This window comes from Pholcus phalangioides, unplaced genomic scaffold (assembly GCF_987345545.1).
Source record: "Pholcus phalangioides strain wild (caught in Gottingen) unplaced genomic scaffold, Ppha-v1.0 ptg000015l_1, whole genome shotgun sequence".
NCBI classification, from domain to species: domain Eukaryota; kingdom Metazoa; phylum Arthropoda; class Arachnida; order Araneae; family Pholcidae; genus Pholcus; species Pholcus phalangioides.
The window spans coordinates 59,181,996-59,200,802 of NW_028301608.1; the positions used below are offsets into that span (position 1 = coordinate 59,181,996).

General features: G+C 33.5%; 2 protein-coding genes across 3 annotated transcripts; one reads left to right on the top strand and one right to left on the bottom strand.

The window, feature by feature from the left end:
• The first annotated feature begins 268 nt into the window (after positions 1 to 268).
• On the top strand, positions 269 to 6,430 carry IFT20 (intraflagellar transport 20). Its single transcript, XM_089243878.1, has 4 exons — positions 269 to 420; positions 2,533 to 2,618; positions 4,666 to 4,769; positions 6,260 to 6,430. Exons 1-4 carry the CDS (start codon positions 294 to 296, stop codon positions 6,339 to 6,341), a joined length of 399 nt encoding a protein of 132 aa, XP_089100004.1. The 5' UTR covers positions 269 to 293; the 3' UTR covers positions 6,342 to 6,430.
• A 463-nt stretch (positions 6,431 to 6,893) lies between these two features.
• Positions 6,894 to 15,012, bottom strand: LOC149076317 (beta-glucuronidase). 2 transcript variants are annotated; one of them, XM_089243877.1, is made up of 13 exons: positions 14,959 to 15,012; positions 13,225 to 13,432; positions 12,599 to 12,781; positions 11,954 to 12,120; positions 11,150 to 11,295; positions 10,810 to 10,997; positions 10,056 to 10,199; positions 9,091 to 9,263; positions 8,784 to 8,927; positions 7,885 to 7,969; positions 7,628 to 7,804; positions 7,195 to 7,333; positions 6,894 to 7,033 (listed from the first exon to the last, which is right to left on the bottom strand). In XM_089243877.1, exons 2-13 carry the CDS (start codon positions 13,411 to 13,413, stop codon positions 6,894 to 6,896), a joined length of 1,875 nt encoding a protein of 624 aa, XP_089100003.1. In that variant the 5' UTR covers positions 13,414 to 13,432; positions 14,959 to 15,012. The 2 variants fall into 2 exon arrangements, with proteins under 2 accessions (XP_089100003.1, XP_089100001.1); XM_089243875.1 differs by having other exon boundaries at positions 14,925 to 14,999.
• Positions 15,013 to 18,807: the final 3,795 nt, after the last annotated feature.

An 18,807-nucleotide genomic window follows, 5' to 3' on the forward strand; every position in this document is an offset into this window, starting at 1 on the left:
AACCAAAATATAAACAAATTAGAATCATCTGATTGGTCGAATTTCATCACGTGACAATACTGACCAACAAAATGTGTATTCCCCCCCCCCCTGGTCTATTTTGAAGAATTTGTTATTTTTTTTGTCAGTTATTTTTTAAATTTTCTCTTTTTCAGAAACTAATTTCTGAAGAGTTTCTAGCCGATTGCAGATGAAGACAGTTTTTTTTTATTTTATTTCATTCTCAATTTCAATTGAGATCACAGCTTCAGTTTAACTGAATGGCAACATAAAAAGACACTTTTTGTTTACAAATGGCTGCCCAATCTCTGTCGAAAAGTGGGCTTTATTTCGATGAACTGAATAAGGTTCGTGTATTGGATCCTGAAGTCAATGAAAAAACTACAGAATTAAGAAATGAATGCAAAGATTTCGTTGGAAGTAATTTATTTCATTTTATTGAATATAGATCAATTATTTATGAATAGATATCGATCATTTCCCTGGAATACGGATCAGTAATTTAAGTTTTAGAATTTTTTTTTTTTCAAAAATAAAATATTCCGTCACCATATGTAATATTGTTTGTTTCATAAAAACAATGTTCCGTTATCATAATCAGTTATAATAGTTATCAAGACCCATAAGAATTAAGATGTTATCAAGACCATCATAAGCAATTAGTATATCAAAGATATTGGGGAAGGGGCATGCAACTGGGGTTCTAAGATCTTTAGTTAAGCAAGGTTTTCTTAGGAGTAGGCTTTTTGTGTCATGTGAACCGAACCATTTTTCTTTGGCAGAAACATGTAACTTAATCATGTTATGCGTTCGTGTTTTCATAGTTTGGCACATCAGCTCAGGGCGGCTATATGCTATATCTGGCATCACCTATTCTGTTGTCTACATGTTCCGGTTTGTAGGAAAGATTGGCGAAGCGTGCAGCACATGATGCATTTGATTCATATAGAAGCAGTCGGCCAATCACGCCCGACTTAAAGTGCTATCGTCAGGCATATTGCGCTCTGCAGGAAACCAGTCATACTGCTTTTCATATTGGTGAGTTGACGGCATGTCGCTCCTGGCGATTCATGCGGCACAGGAGACCTGGTCCTTGAAAAACCCTGCTTTAATCAGTAAATTTATACTGTTCAAACTTTGGAGCCCTTTACATGGCCCACATCCTGGGGGGGGGGGGCAGCTAGAACTTTCACAGGCGCCGTTTACAGGGTAGTTGTAATTAAACTACTAATCTGACACTACTCGGATATGGGTGAATTCAGAGCTATGTGTGTATTTGCAGGATCGTATTTTACAGGATGTATAGAATTATATTACCTAGCTCTTGAGAGGCTCCCATCTCCCATGCAGCACCTGTTCTGCTGAAATATTTCATTGAAACGAGGTATGTAGGTTGTATGGATCATGGAGGGAAGAAAATTGCAAGAATAGTTCAATTTTTGACCACTGGTTGAAAAAGTTATTTCCCCCCATGGTTCATATAATGTATGTACCAAGTTTAAATGAAGTACGTCCACCAGAAAGGACACTACATAGTCTGAGTAGAAGTATGACTGTTCTGAATAGTGTCATTAAACTGATATACAAACTCAGATCTATGTAACACCCATTCTGGTGGATGTATTTCATTGAATCTTGGTAGATTCGTTATATGGAACATAGGGCAAAAGAAAACTTCAATAAAAAGTGTCACTTTTTCGCCTGGTTGTCAAAAATCGAAATTTTTTATTGGAGTTTTTTCCCACCATGGTTTATTTAACCTATGTATCCAGTTTCAATCAAGTACGTCCATTAGAACAATTGCTACATAGGTCTGAGTAGTGCAAATTTAATGGTAACTATCCTGTATTAAAATTTTAGTATGAAAAAAAAAACGTCTCAGCCTTCCCCCTCTTGGTTGTTTGCGAAAAGGGGGGGGGATCACGGTTGCATTGGTTACTAAATTAGACTCTAGGGAAAACATAAAATTTATGTAAATGCTGGTGGAGGGGTGCAACTAGAAAAGAAAATTTACTGTCACTCGGGGTAGGTATTTATTTTGGCACTACTTTGTTATTTCAAAGGGGAAAGAGTAAACTCACGCCCTCCCTTATCCAGCACTGGAGGTGCTGGAACCCCATCCTTTCCAAGATGCAGCCCCTGTCTACCAATATGAAAAGTTTTTATTTGGTCTCAGAAAAGTTTGAAAAAAAATTGCATTATTGACCATTTCCTTGTTGGAAAAAAAATATGCTTGGCTCCTCAAAAAATCTTAGCTGGTGCCTACATGTTTTCTCAAGCCTAGATTATGAGTTTTCTGATGTCAAGAAAAACTTTGCTGTGTGGGGAGACAACTGTATTCATCTCTTGCATATTCATTTCATTCTTCTTAGTACATTGAGAGATTCATTCTATATGGTAAATTCAAGATGAAAATGAAAATAATTTGTTCTACACACAATCATTTGAAAATTTTCTGATTTGAACAACATGATGAAGTTTTTGCTTAGTATTTTGTTTTCACAAGATTTTATTTTTTGGCTTACTTTTCAGAAATAGTTGAATTCCAAAATATTGTAGACAGTTTTGTTGATATCACTGATTCTTTGGCAGCAGAAGTTGAAAAAGAAAAAATGAAGGTAAAAGATATTTTTCCCTTTCATTTACGTTACACATGAGCGACAGGCATTACAATTCTAAGACCACTGAAGATATACTTTTTTTTTCCATAGAACTTTTCCTGTTATACAGGCCATGCTTGTTAAAATGAACCCCACACCCCATTGTTCTTGCAGAAGTGGATGTTATAAGGAAAACATAGGATAATTGAAGGATAAAAACGGTAAATGTACTGCCAAAAAGTGTCAAAAAAAATTCAACACTGCTTTTTTTTATTAAAGTTTAATGAGCAATACTTTATAATATTGTCAAAGTGAAAAGTGCCCGGTAATTTTTTAAGTCAGGGGTTCTCAAATTTTGGGCCGCAGTGTCCCTGACAAAGGTTCTTTGAAGTAATTCTTTGTTAGATTTGTTTTGGAAAGCCACTAAGCATTGATTAGGGAAAGGATGCAGCAGGTGAACAAAGTCTGAGAACCCTTTTTCTAAGTCGTTCCAAAGAGCGTGTAAAGAGGTCGTAATTATGAACGTCCCTATGGGCCGCAAAAACAGTTTTTTATGATTTTCCTTTTTAGCACTTACAGCTTTTACTCGTCAATTGTTATATGAAAACACATGGGATTTATTGTATCAGTTGTTAGAATGAAACGATTGCTATAACTTGTGGTATCACTCACCTTCGCGTAAATTTTTCCCTCACATTCAAAACAAATATGCTGCAATCTATTACAGTAGTGGGAAATATGCATAGTCAAGTGTTTAACACTAGGAAAATCATCGCACTGCATTTGTAAAAAAAAAATTCTATTATTATTCAAATTATTTTGTCTGATGAATTCTCAAAATTTCTGACAAATGTTTGGAAATTTCCATGGCCCGATTTTGGCCAATGATTCACCATCACTGGCATTACAGTAATCCAGAGCTGCAACTATGGGGTGGAAGTAGCAGGTGGGTCCAGAACGAGGTGCCCCATTCACCCTTTAACCATTCCAGCATTACACAAGCGTGCATGCTTGCTCCAACTGATTATATTTATAGTTGCTGACTTGCAGTAACCCCTTGTTATATTGCATTGCTGGGAGATGAAAAGTCTTATATACCGAAAGCATGGTATAATGGATTGCTTTATCTAGGCTCTGGTGGAAGTTAAATCTTTGACAATAGTTATAATAAGAGGTATGAAATATTGTAATGTGAATTACAATGAAAGGTAATGTAGTAGATGCTTGTTCAGATGATAAAAATGAAAAAAAAAACCACTGCTTGCAGATGAGATTGGTCTTTAATTGTTCACATGACATAACATATTTTGAATCTGATGTCTTCAGATTTAACTGTACGAGAAAAATCATTGTTTTGTAAATTATTCTTGCCTCTCGAGGAATATTCCTTACATGTGCATCACATTTTTTTCCATCTCCACTTTTTTTTCTGGTATTTTTTTCATGCAGAAAAAATTCAATGTACGCAAGCTACCTTGTGTTTAGTGATGCAATGCTACATCGATTACTAACGAGAACATAATTGAAACTTTAATAATAAACATCCAGCAGAGACATCTGTTACCATAACAACTGAGCCGACATTCGAATACCATACTGTTGCCATTCCGCGACTCGTTACAATAATAATGATAATAAATTAATAACATCTTCAACACCTTTTACAGAATTGCATAGTGTATATTGCAATAGAAGACTTTTTTCCTCAACATGAAATAAAACAAAATATTTTTCCTTCTCAACCTCAATTGCATCTCTGTGCATATAAAAAAAATAATTTTTTTGCATAGAAAATCATTAATATAAGCGATTAGAGTAATTTTCTCCAAAAAGGGTTAAAAAATTGTTTCATCATGTGTAGGATAAATGATATGAATGCATGATATGAGTATAATATTTCATGTTGTGCTGTATTACATGATGAATATTATCATTGAATTCATAAGTTTTTTTTATGTAGGAAAATAAACATTGTTTTTTACTGACCAAGGTTGTACTGTATATCGCTTGCAACTTGATTTGTGTGTTCTAATTTTCATATACTGAATATTTTTTTGTAATCTAGGCTATTGGTTCAAGAAACTTATTGAAGTCTGTTACTAAAGAAAGAGAAGCTCAGCAACAACAGCTTCAGGCTCTAATATTAGAAAAAAGATTACAGCTGGAAAGGTATAAAACTTTACCTCACACCTAGAAATTCATTAATCATTTTATTGAAAACAAATATTGCTTAAGTGCTGCTTATCAATACATACCAGCTTTTCTTAGGAAGTTTTTTTTAGCTATGACCAAGCAACTGTTGAATGGGAAATCAAAAGAATAAAACAGAATGACCATATTTGATATATTTTTCATCTTACTATAGTTATTGCTATACAGCTTACCTGGAAAGTCCTCACCCTTGTTTTTCTTTTCAACCATTGGTTATATACTTTCATTCAGAATATTCCAAATAATGGAATATTCTAAATGATTGTCTATTTTGTACGTTATGTCACTTTACCTGTGATTGTATATGCACCAAGATACAAAATTGTTTTCCTGTCTCTCCCGAGTCCGAAAAAAGAAATAAAAATCCATGTTTCTAAGTGCAATATTCACTGAGATATTGCTGATTGAAAGTTGAGTGGACATCTTAGAATTTAGAAAAATTTAATAAACTGCAAAAGATTGTTAATTTCTTTTTTTCTTTGAAGTTTTGGTTCAGTACATGATGTTCTTCCCTTCATTTTCAATGATTTTGAACTCCATTTAGATCCATCTGTGTATATTGAAACTTGTGAGGGAGTGTGGTCCTGCTGCAGGGTGAGCTGGTTTCTTGGGATGTCTGCAGCCAGGTGATTGGTCCATCCCACTTTCTTTTGCTGGATTTGGGTTGGTGAATGATATCCGTATCTATATTGATTGGGCGTTTGAGTCTTATTAGCATAACAGTCCAACCCTTGCTTCATGTTTAATCCAGAGGCTAGGGTGGGGGGGTCGGTTATTGTTTGGAGAGCATTGGTCGGTGTTGTATGATAAAGGCCCTTGTGATGCAGAGGAGAAAGCCTCTCTGTGTGGAATCAAGTTTTTTCTTGACCTTGGTTCCCCAAACTGGTGCTGCGTATGACAGCATTTTTTGGATTACTGCGAGAGAGAGAGATGTTTGTCTCTGTTGTGTGTGTGTCCTATACAACCTATTATTATGGCAAATATCTCAGCTAATATTATGCTTATAAACATAGAAAAAAATTTTCTGTTAGGCTCAGAAGAGACAATAAAACAACTTATGTTTTCTCATATTTTATCTAAGTATCTAGTAAAAGAAATGAAGTATCTAATGTAGGACATTATTTAGATACTTTTTCTAACTGAAAGTATGTTTCTATATATAATGCCTGAGAAGAAAAAGACGTAGGTGAGGACTTTCCGAACATACTGTATTGACATGATTGGAACAGATAGTTGATTTCTAATTGGTGAATGTGTGATAATTGTCATTGTCTTCATGACTTGTTCCTCATATCAATCATATGTACTCTTCATTAGATGATATAATTATAAAATATTTTTTTTTCATTATGAATTCATAAACTATAGTGTTTTTATACTATTTTTAAATTTGAAGCAATTTATTTACTTTCAACACATTTATTTGAATCTTTTGCTGTGTCTGTCAGGCTGAAAGTTCAACACGAGTCATTAAGGAAACAAGAAGCAGAACAGAATGAGTTGATGGAACAATTTCTTCTTCAAAAATAAGACATATATAGAGAAAAAGAAACATTTTAATAAAATACTTGTAAATATAGCATCATTGTTATTTCAAAAATAAAATAGCAAAACATTTATTCAGTCTATGTCTTTTGTTAAAAAGTCATTAGACATTACGAATCAATGAAATATGATAATGAGCGTAAAACTTCAAGAGCTCAAACTTTAAATGGAAAAAAAGTTCATGGTGGGGGGGGATTAACACTTTTTTGGCTGTTATCTATACATAATTATGTAAACTTTTTCTTTCCAATATAATAGACTTCCCAAAATAATTATTCTTTTTTGAGCAAGTTTTTTTTAATGTAAGCAATATATTGTAATGAGATATCTACCTATATTGTCTTATCTTAAGTCAGCCACCTCGTTGGGCAATTTGCCTGTTGTGGCGTTGTATTTGTATTTATTTGGTTAGCTTTAGTTGAGCTGAGTTTTCTAGATTGAGTGGGAAAAAAATTCATTAGAATTCATCCTCCCTTTTCTTAATGTACAATTAAATACTATTATTAATCATTTGCCTGAGTTATGGAGCAATCACTCTCATAAGAATGAACAGTAGTTGTTTTCAGTAGTCTGATTGACCAGAGAGTGGTATCGCCACCTGATGATTCTTGCTGCTACCTTTGGTTGACGCTCTCTTGTGAATATTCCTTTTTTATTGCCAACAACCCTGTTGACTCCTGTTAAGCAATAAAAATTATATAAAAATAACTTGTTTCAGTAAATTTATTCATGAAATATCTATGTGTTAGTGGTTTCTTAGCTGGATTTTAGATTAATTAATTAACAATTCTGAAGAATATGAAAACTGCTCAATATATACATTTAAAACTACTCTTACCTTGAAGTGTCAAAAAGTCAGCAAAATTCCATATATGTTCTCCAATAAAAAAACCTTTCTTACGCAGTATATCAAAAGCTTTGTGGTGTTGTAATACAAGTTCTGCCTGATAATCTTCCGTGAAAGTGAATGGAGGATTCTGAAATATCAAAACATTAGAACTTTTTATATTCAGAAATATAATTTAATTTCTCTCAAATGATTATTATAAAGGGTTGATTGACTGACTATGGAATTACTAGAGGAAAAAGCATATGATTCTTGTACGTTAGATACAAACGCTACTTGAAACATACATAACTTACCAAATTTAGTGAAATGAATTTGTTTAAACATCACTCACATACACAGAAGAACAATGATCTACCGATACTGTTTGGAAAATGCATGTTGATCAATATAAAAATTAACTTTAAAAAAATTCAAAACTTACTGTATGGAGCCCAGCAATCGATCCAGCACCATATTCTGATATCATAATGGGTTTTTTGTAGATTTCGTGGGCTTTTGTAATCGCATCAACTAACAAGGGAACAATAACCTCAGTTGAACCTGCTTCATCATACCAGGCATAGTAATGATTCATCATTACATAATCCAGATACTTGCCCTGTAAAATTAGATGTTTGCACAATAAATGAATAATCAAAGGTTCACACGAGCCTACTCATGATACGGAAAAGTACTTACAGCTTTATCTGTTTTTGGATCAGCATTTATAGCAGCTGTTATAGGCCGTGTAGTATCTAATTGTTTTGTGTGTGCAACAATCTGTCTGAAATAAAAGTTATTGTAGAAAATTTTTTTTGTAAAATTATAGTATTACAATGAAACTCTGTAATCATATTGTAAGAGAGAAGTCAAGTTTAAATTCAGTAATAAAGTGATAATAAAAGACGAGAATATACTTCAAAGTAAAAATTTGTGGCAAAAAAAATTAATTTTGAATGCAGTGCCTACACAGGAAGGAGTAATTTCAATCGAAAATTACTGTATTTTAAGGTGTATAAGGAACCTCTTTTTGCCAAAAATTAGGTCCCAAAAATAGGAGGGGTTTCTTGTTCTTGGATAGTAATTGCAGACATACCTTTTTGACTTTTTTCCAAATTTTAAGCCCAAAAAGTCGGGGGTTCCTTATACCTGTTAAAATACAATACTTTAGTGTCTCAGTTGTGATTTATAAACATGTACAGTGAAATACCTATATATTGATAGTCAAGGGATCAGAGAAATATATCATTATAGATGGAATATATTAACATTTTAAAAGCTCAGAGGGTAATATCGTTGTACAGAAATTCCACTGTATATTAGCAAACCTTCATATAGCAACCTGTAGATAAATCTGTTTATAATATCATGTTGTATGTTTGTCTGATAGCAATGTGATTTAATGGGAAGTTATAATGCCAATGTGGTAGCTGATGAGAAAGTTATATTACTGTGTAATACTAAAGTAAGAAAATTTTTATTCTAGATTTTTTGAGTTGTAATTCAATGAAAATTGAACAGAGATTTGATATTAATAAATTATAAAATATCCACCAAACTATTTTTTAAATGGCAAAAAAAACTTTGAATATACATACTGAAAGTACTTATTTGCCTGGGATTTAGTGGACCTTGGCTCATTTGCAACAGACCATGCAAAAACAGAAGGCCTGTTTTTGTCTCTGTGTATGAGTTCTGTCAGAGCTTGTTTATGCTTGGCCAGCAGTGTGTCTGTGAAGTCCCTGAAAAATATACAAAATAAAAGAAATGTTAGATATTGAGATTAATTCATCATAACTTTAGACAGCTTTCAAGACTACAGAGTTTATTGCATTAAGATGCAGGTTTAATGTATTTAATTAAAAATTTTGTATTTTTTACAATAAATCATTAAATAGTTTTTACTGTAATCCAACAGCTGGACATTCGTCAATCACAACTATTCCAAGATCATCTGCAAGATCCATAAGCTCTTCTGAATATGGATAGTGTGATGTCCTGAATGAATTTGCTCCAGTCCATTTAATCAGGTTGAAATCTTTGATTATAAGTGGGAGATCCAAGCCTTTCCCTCTTATCTAAACTTAAAAAATTTATCTTATCAAAATATTGGCATGAAATATAATAGGTGATAGATAAAAATCTTTGATAAATATATGATTATTTTAGCATATAATGAGTATTATCAATCATTATGAGTATATTTGACTGAAAAATCAAAAGAACAACTAAAATAAAAGTTTTAAATTTATCAGATTAAAACAATTATGAAACAAACCTTTTGTATAGTGCAAAAGTAATTTGGGTTTCTGGTTTTCTATATAGTTAGGGGGAACGATTGTGCAGGCATCGTGAGAGCTCAAGCTCATCACAGGCAGCAGTGGTGATTTTTAGAATTTGAGATGCTGATACAAGCTAGTCCTCTACTGAAAGATTCTCTCTGCAGAGAGTAAACAAACTGATAATGAAAATTCTGGCATCTGCCACTTTCACTTCCGATTTGAAGACAGATGACAGCACTTTGAATTCAAAACACTCATACCTCAGAAATCATAAATATGCCAAGTTCACTTTCTGGCATGCACTAATTTGTTAGAAATTCCTTAGAGGTATTTTTACAAAGTGCATTAGTAATAAATTTGCATTTTCTTATTCATATACGTGCAAATTTTATGTTTTAGTTCTGATTGTTTTTATAAGTTTGTGTTAGTTTAGTAAAAATTAAAAAAAAAAATTTTGTGTAAATAAATCATTCTATGTGTAAAAGATGAAGACTTAAATTATGCTTTACAAGGTATAATTTTTATGTTACATACTCTATATATCTTAGAAAAATAAATCTGAACAGATATTATAAAATAAGTTCTCACATTTGAATCCTCGTGTTTCCCGAACCCCATTAAATAAAAAGGTTTTCCATTGACAAGAAAACTGCTGTTTGTTACTACAACAGATCGTAATCCAAATTTCTGAGAGTAGACATCTACAACAGAACCACCAGTAATAAGTTTTGCCTGAAACGCATATGATACAAATCAGAATGATATTTTAATGAGTCATGGATTACATTAATTGCATGTCAGTTTATTCTATAAAGGTAAATGCTTGAAGAATCAAGAAAACCAACTTTTATATACAAATACAAATACAACGCCACAACAGGCAAATTGCCCAACGAGGTGGCTGACTTAAGAACATCATGGATCCCCGAGCCCCTACCTACTACTGCTACACCACACATGCACCCCCCCCCCCCGCGGAACCCCCCAACGAATCGGTACATGCGGGAATGTGCGTGTACGTGTAGTGCAACCTGACGTAAAGTTTGTTTCTGTGTAATGCTTGTTATGTGTAGTGCTGTCATCTGCCCCCAGTTTTACTAACTATGAGTGAAGTGTTATGGTTGAATGATTTACCGTTGTAGGACTGTTGCTCTCTGTGGCGAGACTTTTTAACGGGGAGATCGGCTCGCATTCGCGCCTTGAAGTTGGGAACCTGGTTTTCAGAGGAATAAATATTTTGAGCATAAATTAAACAGAATGTTTAAGATTTAATGATAAGATTTTTATTTGATTACTGTATTTAAAAATAAGAACTGGTTCTATATATATTCAAATCACTTACTTCAATTGTATATTGATATCCTGGCTGTGAATGCATTGTGAATGGCCACCAAAAAGTAGCATTCAGCATAACAAATGATCCTTTGCATTCGTTTTTGCGAATCTGTACATTTCCTTTTTTGTCAAGTATTGTCACTGTGCAGTTGCACTGTGTGATGCAGTTACTGGTCACTTCATACATCACGTGTCCTAAAAAATGTGAATAAAAATAGTGATAGACCAAAGAAGACACAATAATGTGAAAGTTATTGCTCTGTGAAAATATAATTACATTGTGAAACATCAAAATATATTAAGTGCAAACCTTAAAATAAAACAATAGCTTTAATAAAATTATTTACCTGTTGTGCCTACCACATCAGTGACCAAAGTGATATCTGTTACACGAGTTTCTGGAACAGCATAGAGGACTACAGAACGATGAATTCCAGCATAATTGAAGAAATCAAAATTTAATCCTTGTGAATAAAATCCAGGTGGATATGGCCTATAAAAAAACAGATTGAGATGAGAGTTCATCTCACAACTGCATATTTTGAAAGTTTATTGGAGAAATTTTTTTTTCTGCATACACATTTTATAATCAAAAAGCATGAATTCAAAATTTTATTTATAAGATATATTATAAAGATATATATAAGAGTATAAATGAATAAATTTATTTATTTATTTATACTCTTTTAGTCAATAATAGAGAACCACTCCAATGGATGTGAAAAAAGGAAGTATCATTCACAAAATTTCATTTATCTTCAATATCGACAAGTATAACTCGAAATGCAATCTATCAAAAATTATCATGTTTTTTGTGTTATGAAAAATTTATTCCAGAAATTTTTTTTACTATAGAAATTTTTCAAAATAAATCAATTATCATGTCTACATTTGTGCTTCCATGATTGTGATAATTCTTTCTCCCCCCCCCCCTTCCCTATCATTATTTATGAAAATAATTTTTCTAGTTGCAGCCTTCCTCACACTATGGAATATTGTTTCCCAAAATTGATGAAACTATCAATATCTTTAAATAATAAAAAAAATAGCATCGGTAATATTTTTAGCTTGGATTTCTACAGTTCAAGCAAAATTTTTGTCATCAGATTGTTAAATCTTCTTTAAATATATATTTTGGTGAAAATCCTTACTTTGGCTTAAATGTCTTGCTACCTTGAGGTACTGTATCCTTAGACAAAGTATTATTTAAAGCTACTGTAAGTCTGTTGAGGCCTGGAAATTTCAGAATAGGAGTCACATCAGCTTCAAATGGCAGATGGCCTCCAGTGTGATTGACAACAGAAGCTCCATTAACATACTGAAAATTACTTTTTGTGAATATCTAAATATATAAGTATATATTTTTAAAGATGATTAACTGAAAATAAAATTCACTGCTAATATTTCCAGAATCATGTCAGCTCAGCAGGGCCTTCTTAATGCATGGGTCCACCTAAGTATACCACCAGTATACCACCAGGGTGCATCCTGGATAACCATATTCGGTACTATGATATTTGAGAGTAAGTATGTGAATTGAAAGATCATCCTTCCAACCAAGGACATCAGGACATCTTGCTACCTTGTGCCCATACCAAACCTAAGGACCCCATGATACTGTTAAGACAGCCCTGCAGAACAGCAATTTGAGTGTCTGGATTTAGTGATCTAAATTACAGACACCCAATATGCATGTATGCTCATCACCTAAAGCAATCTACTTGTGTATATATACATGTGTGTGTGTATGTGTATCAACAAGTACATATATTTCATGATTGATATATGACACATACCACTTGAGCCACATAGTGTGCACTCCCAAACCTCAAAATTACTCTTGTTTTGCCTTTGAACCATCTTCGAGGAATATAAAATGTTGTATCATACCATGACCAACCAAGATAATCTCGTATAGTTATATTTTGAGTGATGTCATTAAAACTTGCAGGTACTGGCATCAAAATTGTGTCATCAGCCTAAAATAAAGAAATGTGGAATCAAAAAATGTCTGTAATTTGCCAGATACATATATGGTTCATTCATTTCTACTTTTTTGAGTTTTTTTTCATAAATTTAAATGAATAAAACTGAGAAAAATCTTGCTTAAACTTTTATTCAGTTGACTATTTTCAAAATTCCCTAAAAGGATTTCCAATAAATTAATTCGTATGGTTATCTAAAAGACTTGAAAAAACCTAAGTATAATATATGCATTTAACCATTATGAATAATAGAAAAAAAAAATTATTATCATTAACACAGTGCTGTTTCAAAGAATGAAAATCAGAGTAAAGCTAAATTGCTGGTTCAAACAAGTCTCTCAAAAATATAAAAAATAATTGTAAATAATTGTAAATAATTGTCCCCTACAATGTAACAAATGAATCAAAGTGTACTCAAACAGAATCGTTAATTTTACCTCTGAGAGTGATTTTTCAAACCATTTTTCCCTGAATCCAACTTCTTGATCATCTTGGGAACAAATTCTGAAATTCCATATTCCATCAAGTCTTTTAACTTCTCTAGTGGGTGTTTCATATGGATAAAGGCATGAAATAGCTCTTGCTGATAGCAGTATCAACAGTCCATAAGTTGATGTCATCTGCATTATGTGGTTACTTGATACCCTAAAGTTAGTCATTGATAATTAATGTCTATAAGAAAATATTCAATATATTCCTTGGATGTTCAATTTTATGCAAATTTACTGTCAAAAGTTAATGTAGGCTATACTGTATGTATGGAACATACAGTGATCTCTTCTCATATAAGTGTTGGTGCAAGGGAACCAAAAAAAAAAAGGCACATAAGTGAGAGAAGTGTATAAGTAAATACCATTATTATGCTGCATCTTTGATCAGGAGTGCAGAAAATCTTGTAATTGAGAGAAACATATAAGTGTAAGGTGCATAAATGAGAGATTTTTGTATTCCAACTTTAATATATTTTTTGTTTTTTTAATGAAAGTTTAGTAGTAGAAATATTTTCAAAAGGGTCGAAACACAATTATTGTAAAAAAATGTTTCTATTCCCAAGAATACCTTAAGACTATGTACAGAAAATTTTCAAAACATAAAAACACAGGAGAAAAATTGTACTAAAAAATGCGGAATCATTAAAAATAATTCTTGGTTATAAAATCTATGAAATTCGTTTGTTTTTCTATGAGTTTCAAAACTAGCTTGAATTCTTGCTCTTCTTCTAAGACTTTCAGTTATTTTGAAAAACTTGATAAATGAAAGAAAAAGTTTAAAGTTGCTTAGGATTCTTGCAAAAACGCTTATCTCTTTTGAAAAACAGTATTTTATTTTATTTCACCAACTTTTAAAAGTTTGAAATATTGCCCAACAATTTCATTTGGAGAAATTGAAGCCTTAATTTATTTAGTGGAATTAAAATATTCACAAAAGTAAAAACATATGAGGATGACGTCACTCTCCGCTATCCATACAAAGGTTTTTAACAGTTGGCTGATGCAAAGATATATTTTTGGAGAGAGAAAATTCAACTGCTCCTGGGGGGGGGGGGGGGGAAATTGAACCCACGTCCTTTCACTTTTTCACTTTCTGGGTGAACGCCCTAGACCACTACAGAGTAGAGACCACTAGACTATTAGAGCTCCAAGGAAAGATTGAAATATTTGTTGCCTCTATAGTCTAGTGCGGTCACCCGGAAAGTGAAAGGATGTGGGTTTGATTCCCCACAGGGTCAGTTGAATTTTCACTCTTTCCAAAAATATATCTTTACATCAACCAGCAGTTAAAAACCTTTGTATAAAAACATATAACCAAAATCTTCAAGTTTTTATTCAATAACCACACTTGCACCATTTAAAAATTTCTTATTAATTGGCTTTTCATCAATGGTGTATAATTTACACCATTACCTTTTACTGCATAAAAAGGTATTAAAAATGATAGCCATAAGTGCTTTTTAGAAGAGTAAACAAACCTTTGTCTAATGATAATTTTTTATGGCGTTTAAGCACAATGTCTTCTTTTAAATACATTGTATAAAAAAATCTCCTCTGAAATAGAAGTAAATCAAGCAATTAAAGTTCAGACAAAATCATAGCTATTTTTTTTTTAATTATTAATTTCATGAAGAGAAAAAAGTTACCTAGAAACTTCCCTCAAAAATTTAATAAACTCACTTTGTTATCCACTATTATCTACAAAAGATTTTTGGTTATCAATTTCATTTGTTTACATTCAAACACGTGATAAAAAAACCGCCTTTTAAATAAGAAATTGTGGCGCCATCTACATTTTTTTTTTGCCATTCAAGAATACTATAGGTCATTGACTCAACCATGCAGCGATTCTCAAAACAGGAGGAAAAGCACGACTACACGGGAAAATCAATAAATTTGAATCAGTCAATGCTGCACGCGAGGCCCTGAGGCAGGGATCTTCAGCGCGTGGTCCACCGAGCTCTTTGGTAACGTAACCCCCCCCCCCCATCTCTTGCAGCAGAGATCCTAGCTATTATCTAAGAGGTAATGGCGGGAGCAATACCTACTAGATAGCATTCTCTGAAATTCTCTAATAGGTGTTGGCTGAAGCCTCGTCAGCCCCATCCTTGGGGGGGGGGGGGGCATGATCATATGTGTAATACAGCTTAACTTCGTATTTATTGGTGCCCCTCCTAGAGCGGACGGTGATAATTTTTCCTGATGTTTTTCTAGTCGATGGAAATTCTTTTTCGCCCTTCCACCTCGCATTTGGCGCTCCTCCTAGACTTAAAAGGGATAGGAATAAAGGAGAAATAAATTATATACAGTGGATCCCGCCCATAACGATTTTCAAAAAACCGTCAAGAAAAAACGTTGTAATCGAGGAAGTGTTTTAACCCTTCAAGTGGCAATTAGAAATCACTAAACTCTCCTTCAAAATGTCATAACTTTTTTAATGAATGAATGATGGGTGCTTATTTCCGATTTTCAGCAGGTGCAAACTAAAAGGAATATAAAAAATACGAGGGGGGCATGCCCACCCTACTCCTGCTACGCCTCTGCCTCAATGATCAATCAGGCAGAGACGTAGCAGGGTGCACTCGAGTGGTGTATATATATATATATACTGTACATGATAAAAGACCCTGAGCAAAAAGTGTTTGCTCAGGACCCAAAGTTATGAGAGAGCCGCCCCTGTCTGATGTAACCTCAGTCGCACACCCAGTGGCGGATTAAAAAAATATATATATTGTCCCCCCCCCCCCCAAAATTAGAAAAGAGTGTGAAGTTTGTGTTTTTCGGGGTCCTTTAGAAGTCGGGGCTCCGGGCGAGTGCCCAGTGAACCCGCCCATGAGCGGAGATACGGGGGGAGCCCCCCCCCCCCAGCGTCACAGGTGGAGTCGACTGATCTAATGTATATATGAGCTGACATCATCATCATCGTGCCCCCCCCCCCAGACTTCCAAGTCAATCTTCGCCTATGAACCCGCCATTAAATTCGCCTCTGCGCACACCCTTATCAGTAGCGGGGCCTGTTGCGAAAATGATTGTGGGGCCAGGGACGTAAGTTTCTGGGGGGGGGGGGGGAAGGGAGTCAACATACAAAAATTCGTACATCATCAGAATGTTGAAAAATATATTCCTAAATTTTTCGTGAACGCACAGTTTAAATGTAAATTAACACAAAAAATTAATGAATTTCAAATTCACAACGGAAGACAGTTTAAACTAATGAAAGCAACAATTCTAAAACTAATGAAAGCAACAATTCCAAAACTAATGAAAGCAACATTTCCAAAACTAATGAAAGCAACAATTCCAAAACTAATGAAAGCGACAATTCCAAAACTAATGAAAGCAACAATTCCAAAACTAATGGAAACAATAATTCCAAAACTAATGGAAACAATAATTCCAAAACTAATGGAAACAATAATTCCAAAACTAATGGAAACAATAATTCCAAAACTAATGGAAACAATAATTCCAAAACTAATGAAAATTATTATTTATAAATCCTAGTAGATCTTTTATAAATCCATTACAATGAAAGAAATAATCTGAAAAATAATAAAGGATTGATGAATCAAAAATTTGAAATAATTTCAGTCAACAAAAATTCAGAAATGATGAAAGGAATAAATTCTAGAATTTTGGAAGATATAATTCCAGAATTTTTTTTGAATGAAAATATACATTTTCATCCTAACTAGAATTACTAAAAGAAATAATTTGAGAAGAGATTAAGAAAGCATTGAGAATAACATACTACTAAAAATAAATTTAATTGATATATATATTTTTACTTCTATCACCGTGCGGGAGCCCTCGTCAAAGCACGGGGCCCTTTGCGACGGCACCTAACCAACGCCATCTATAGCTGTAGTTATAGGAGGTGTTGACCTCTCTCTCTCTCTCTGTCGCACACGAAAAAAAACAAGGTAACATATTTTAAGAACGCCTTGATACACTTACTGAACATACTTGTATATGAAGGCGTCTTACCCTAGGGTACGTCCACAGTGAACCGCTAGTAGGAAGGTGTGCTACCATTTGAGGCGTGTTTTGAGGGGCTCTGCACTCATGGTAAATTTTATTGGAGGCTTTTGCCTGAAATTATTTTTTTTATTCTGGAATTTTTTTTCTAAATTAATTCTGTATTTTTATCAAATCCTGGAATTATCAATGCCATAATTCTGAATTTTCATTAATTATGTGATTTTTTTCTTCTGTAAATTCTGAATTTTCTTCAGTTCCACAGGCGGAGATAGACTTGGAAGTCTGGTGGGGGCGGCGGCACGATGATGATGATGATGTCAATTCATATATGCATATATACATTAGATCAGTCAGTCAACTTCACCTTTGACGCTGGGCGGGGGTGCCCCCACATCAAATGCCCCGCCCCCGTATCTCTGCCCATGTTCAGTTCAGGAATTATTTCTTTGTTTTTTCAATTATTTTCAGTTCTTTGAGTCTAAAATTTTCATTAGTTTCAGTAATTTTTTCTCTCTTTTCTTTAAAATTACTTTTGGTGCTGAATTTTCATAAATTTTTGTGTTAATTTACATCTGATTGTGTGTTTAAAATTTTTTTGAATAGGTATTTCTCAGTATATTTTGAAATGATGGATGTCAATTTTCTCGCCCCCCCCCCCCACAAAATATAAATCAGGGTAAAGGTGTCCTAAACATTTTTAGTGCCCCGAAATTGTTGAGACGCACCTGTGGCCTCGCTCTTATTTTTTGCGTCAATCCCCGCGACCTATAAAAGTGGACCTGTTCTCAGGACCCGGTGCTAAAATAATAGCAGGGGGCCGGAGGTGTCTTGATAATTTCGGTGACCCTTATAGCCGATTTTATATATTGTCAAGGAGAGGTCTCTTCTAGGAGAATCGAAAATTCAGAATATGAAAATCACGAAAACTCATGAAAGAAATAATTTCCGAATCGATTGAAAATTGAGAAATTAATAATATGGAAAAATTTGATAAATGAAAGAAATAATTTTAATGATTCAGAATAAATGGGGGAAAAATAATTTCAGGATAAATGAAAAAAGTAATTTTGGAATAAAAAAAATTTAATTTATTTAATTAATTTTATGAAAAAATAATAATTTCAGTATAAATGGTAAAAAAATAATTTCAGGGTAAATGAAAGAAATAATTTAAATAATTCGGAATTCCAGAAAATGATGAAAATTCAGAATTCCAGAAAATGATGAAAATTCAGAATTCCAATATTGATGGAAATTTGGAATTCCAAAAAGATGAAAATTCTAAAATTTATTGAAAAAAAGAAACAATTCCAGAATTGGTTATCATCATCATCTTGCCCCCCCCCCCCCAGACTTCCAAGTCTATCTCCGCCTAATCTTTGGAGCTGCCCTTAGGAGGGTGTGCGACAGGTGCAGTCACACCGGGCAACGAATTTTGCGGCGGGGGAAGGGGGCCCCGTAGCAATATATATATATATATATTTTTTTTTTTTTCCCCATAAATTCTGAATGTAACAATTCCCTTAGATTGCATTAGATCTGTCGACT

Coding starts and splice junctions, on each gene's coding strand:
- IFT20 (XM_089243878.1), top strand. CDS start 294: ATGGCTGCCCAATCTCTGTCGAAAAGTGGGCTTTATTTCGATGAACTG. Junction 421..2,532: donor ATGCAAAGATTTCGTTGGAA/GTAATTTATTTC, acceptor CTTACTTTTCAG/AAATAGTTGAATTCCAAAAT. Junction 4,770..6,259: donor AAAAGATTACAGCTGGAAAG/GTATAAAACTTT, acceptor TGTGTCTGTCAG/GCTGAAAGTTCAACACGAGT.
- LOC149076317 (XM_089243877.1), bottom strand. CDS start 13,413: ATGCAGATGACATCAACTTATGGACTGTTGATACTGCTATCAGCAAGA. Junction 11,296..11,953: donor AGCAAGACATTTAAGCCAAA/GTAAGGATTTTC, acceptor GTTTTTTTATAG/GCCATATCCACCTGGATTTT. Junction 10,200..10,809: donor GATATCAATATACAATTGAA/GTAAGTGATTTG, acceptor TATGCGTTTCAG/GCAAAACTTATTACTGGTGG.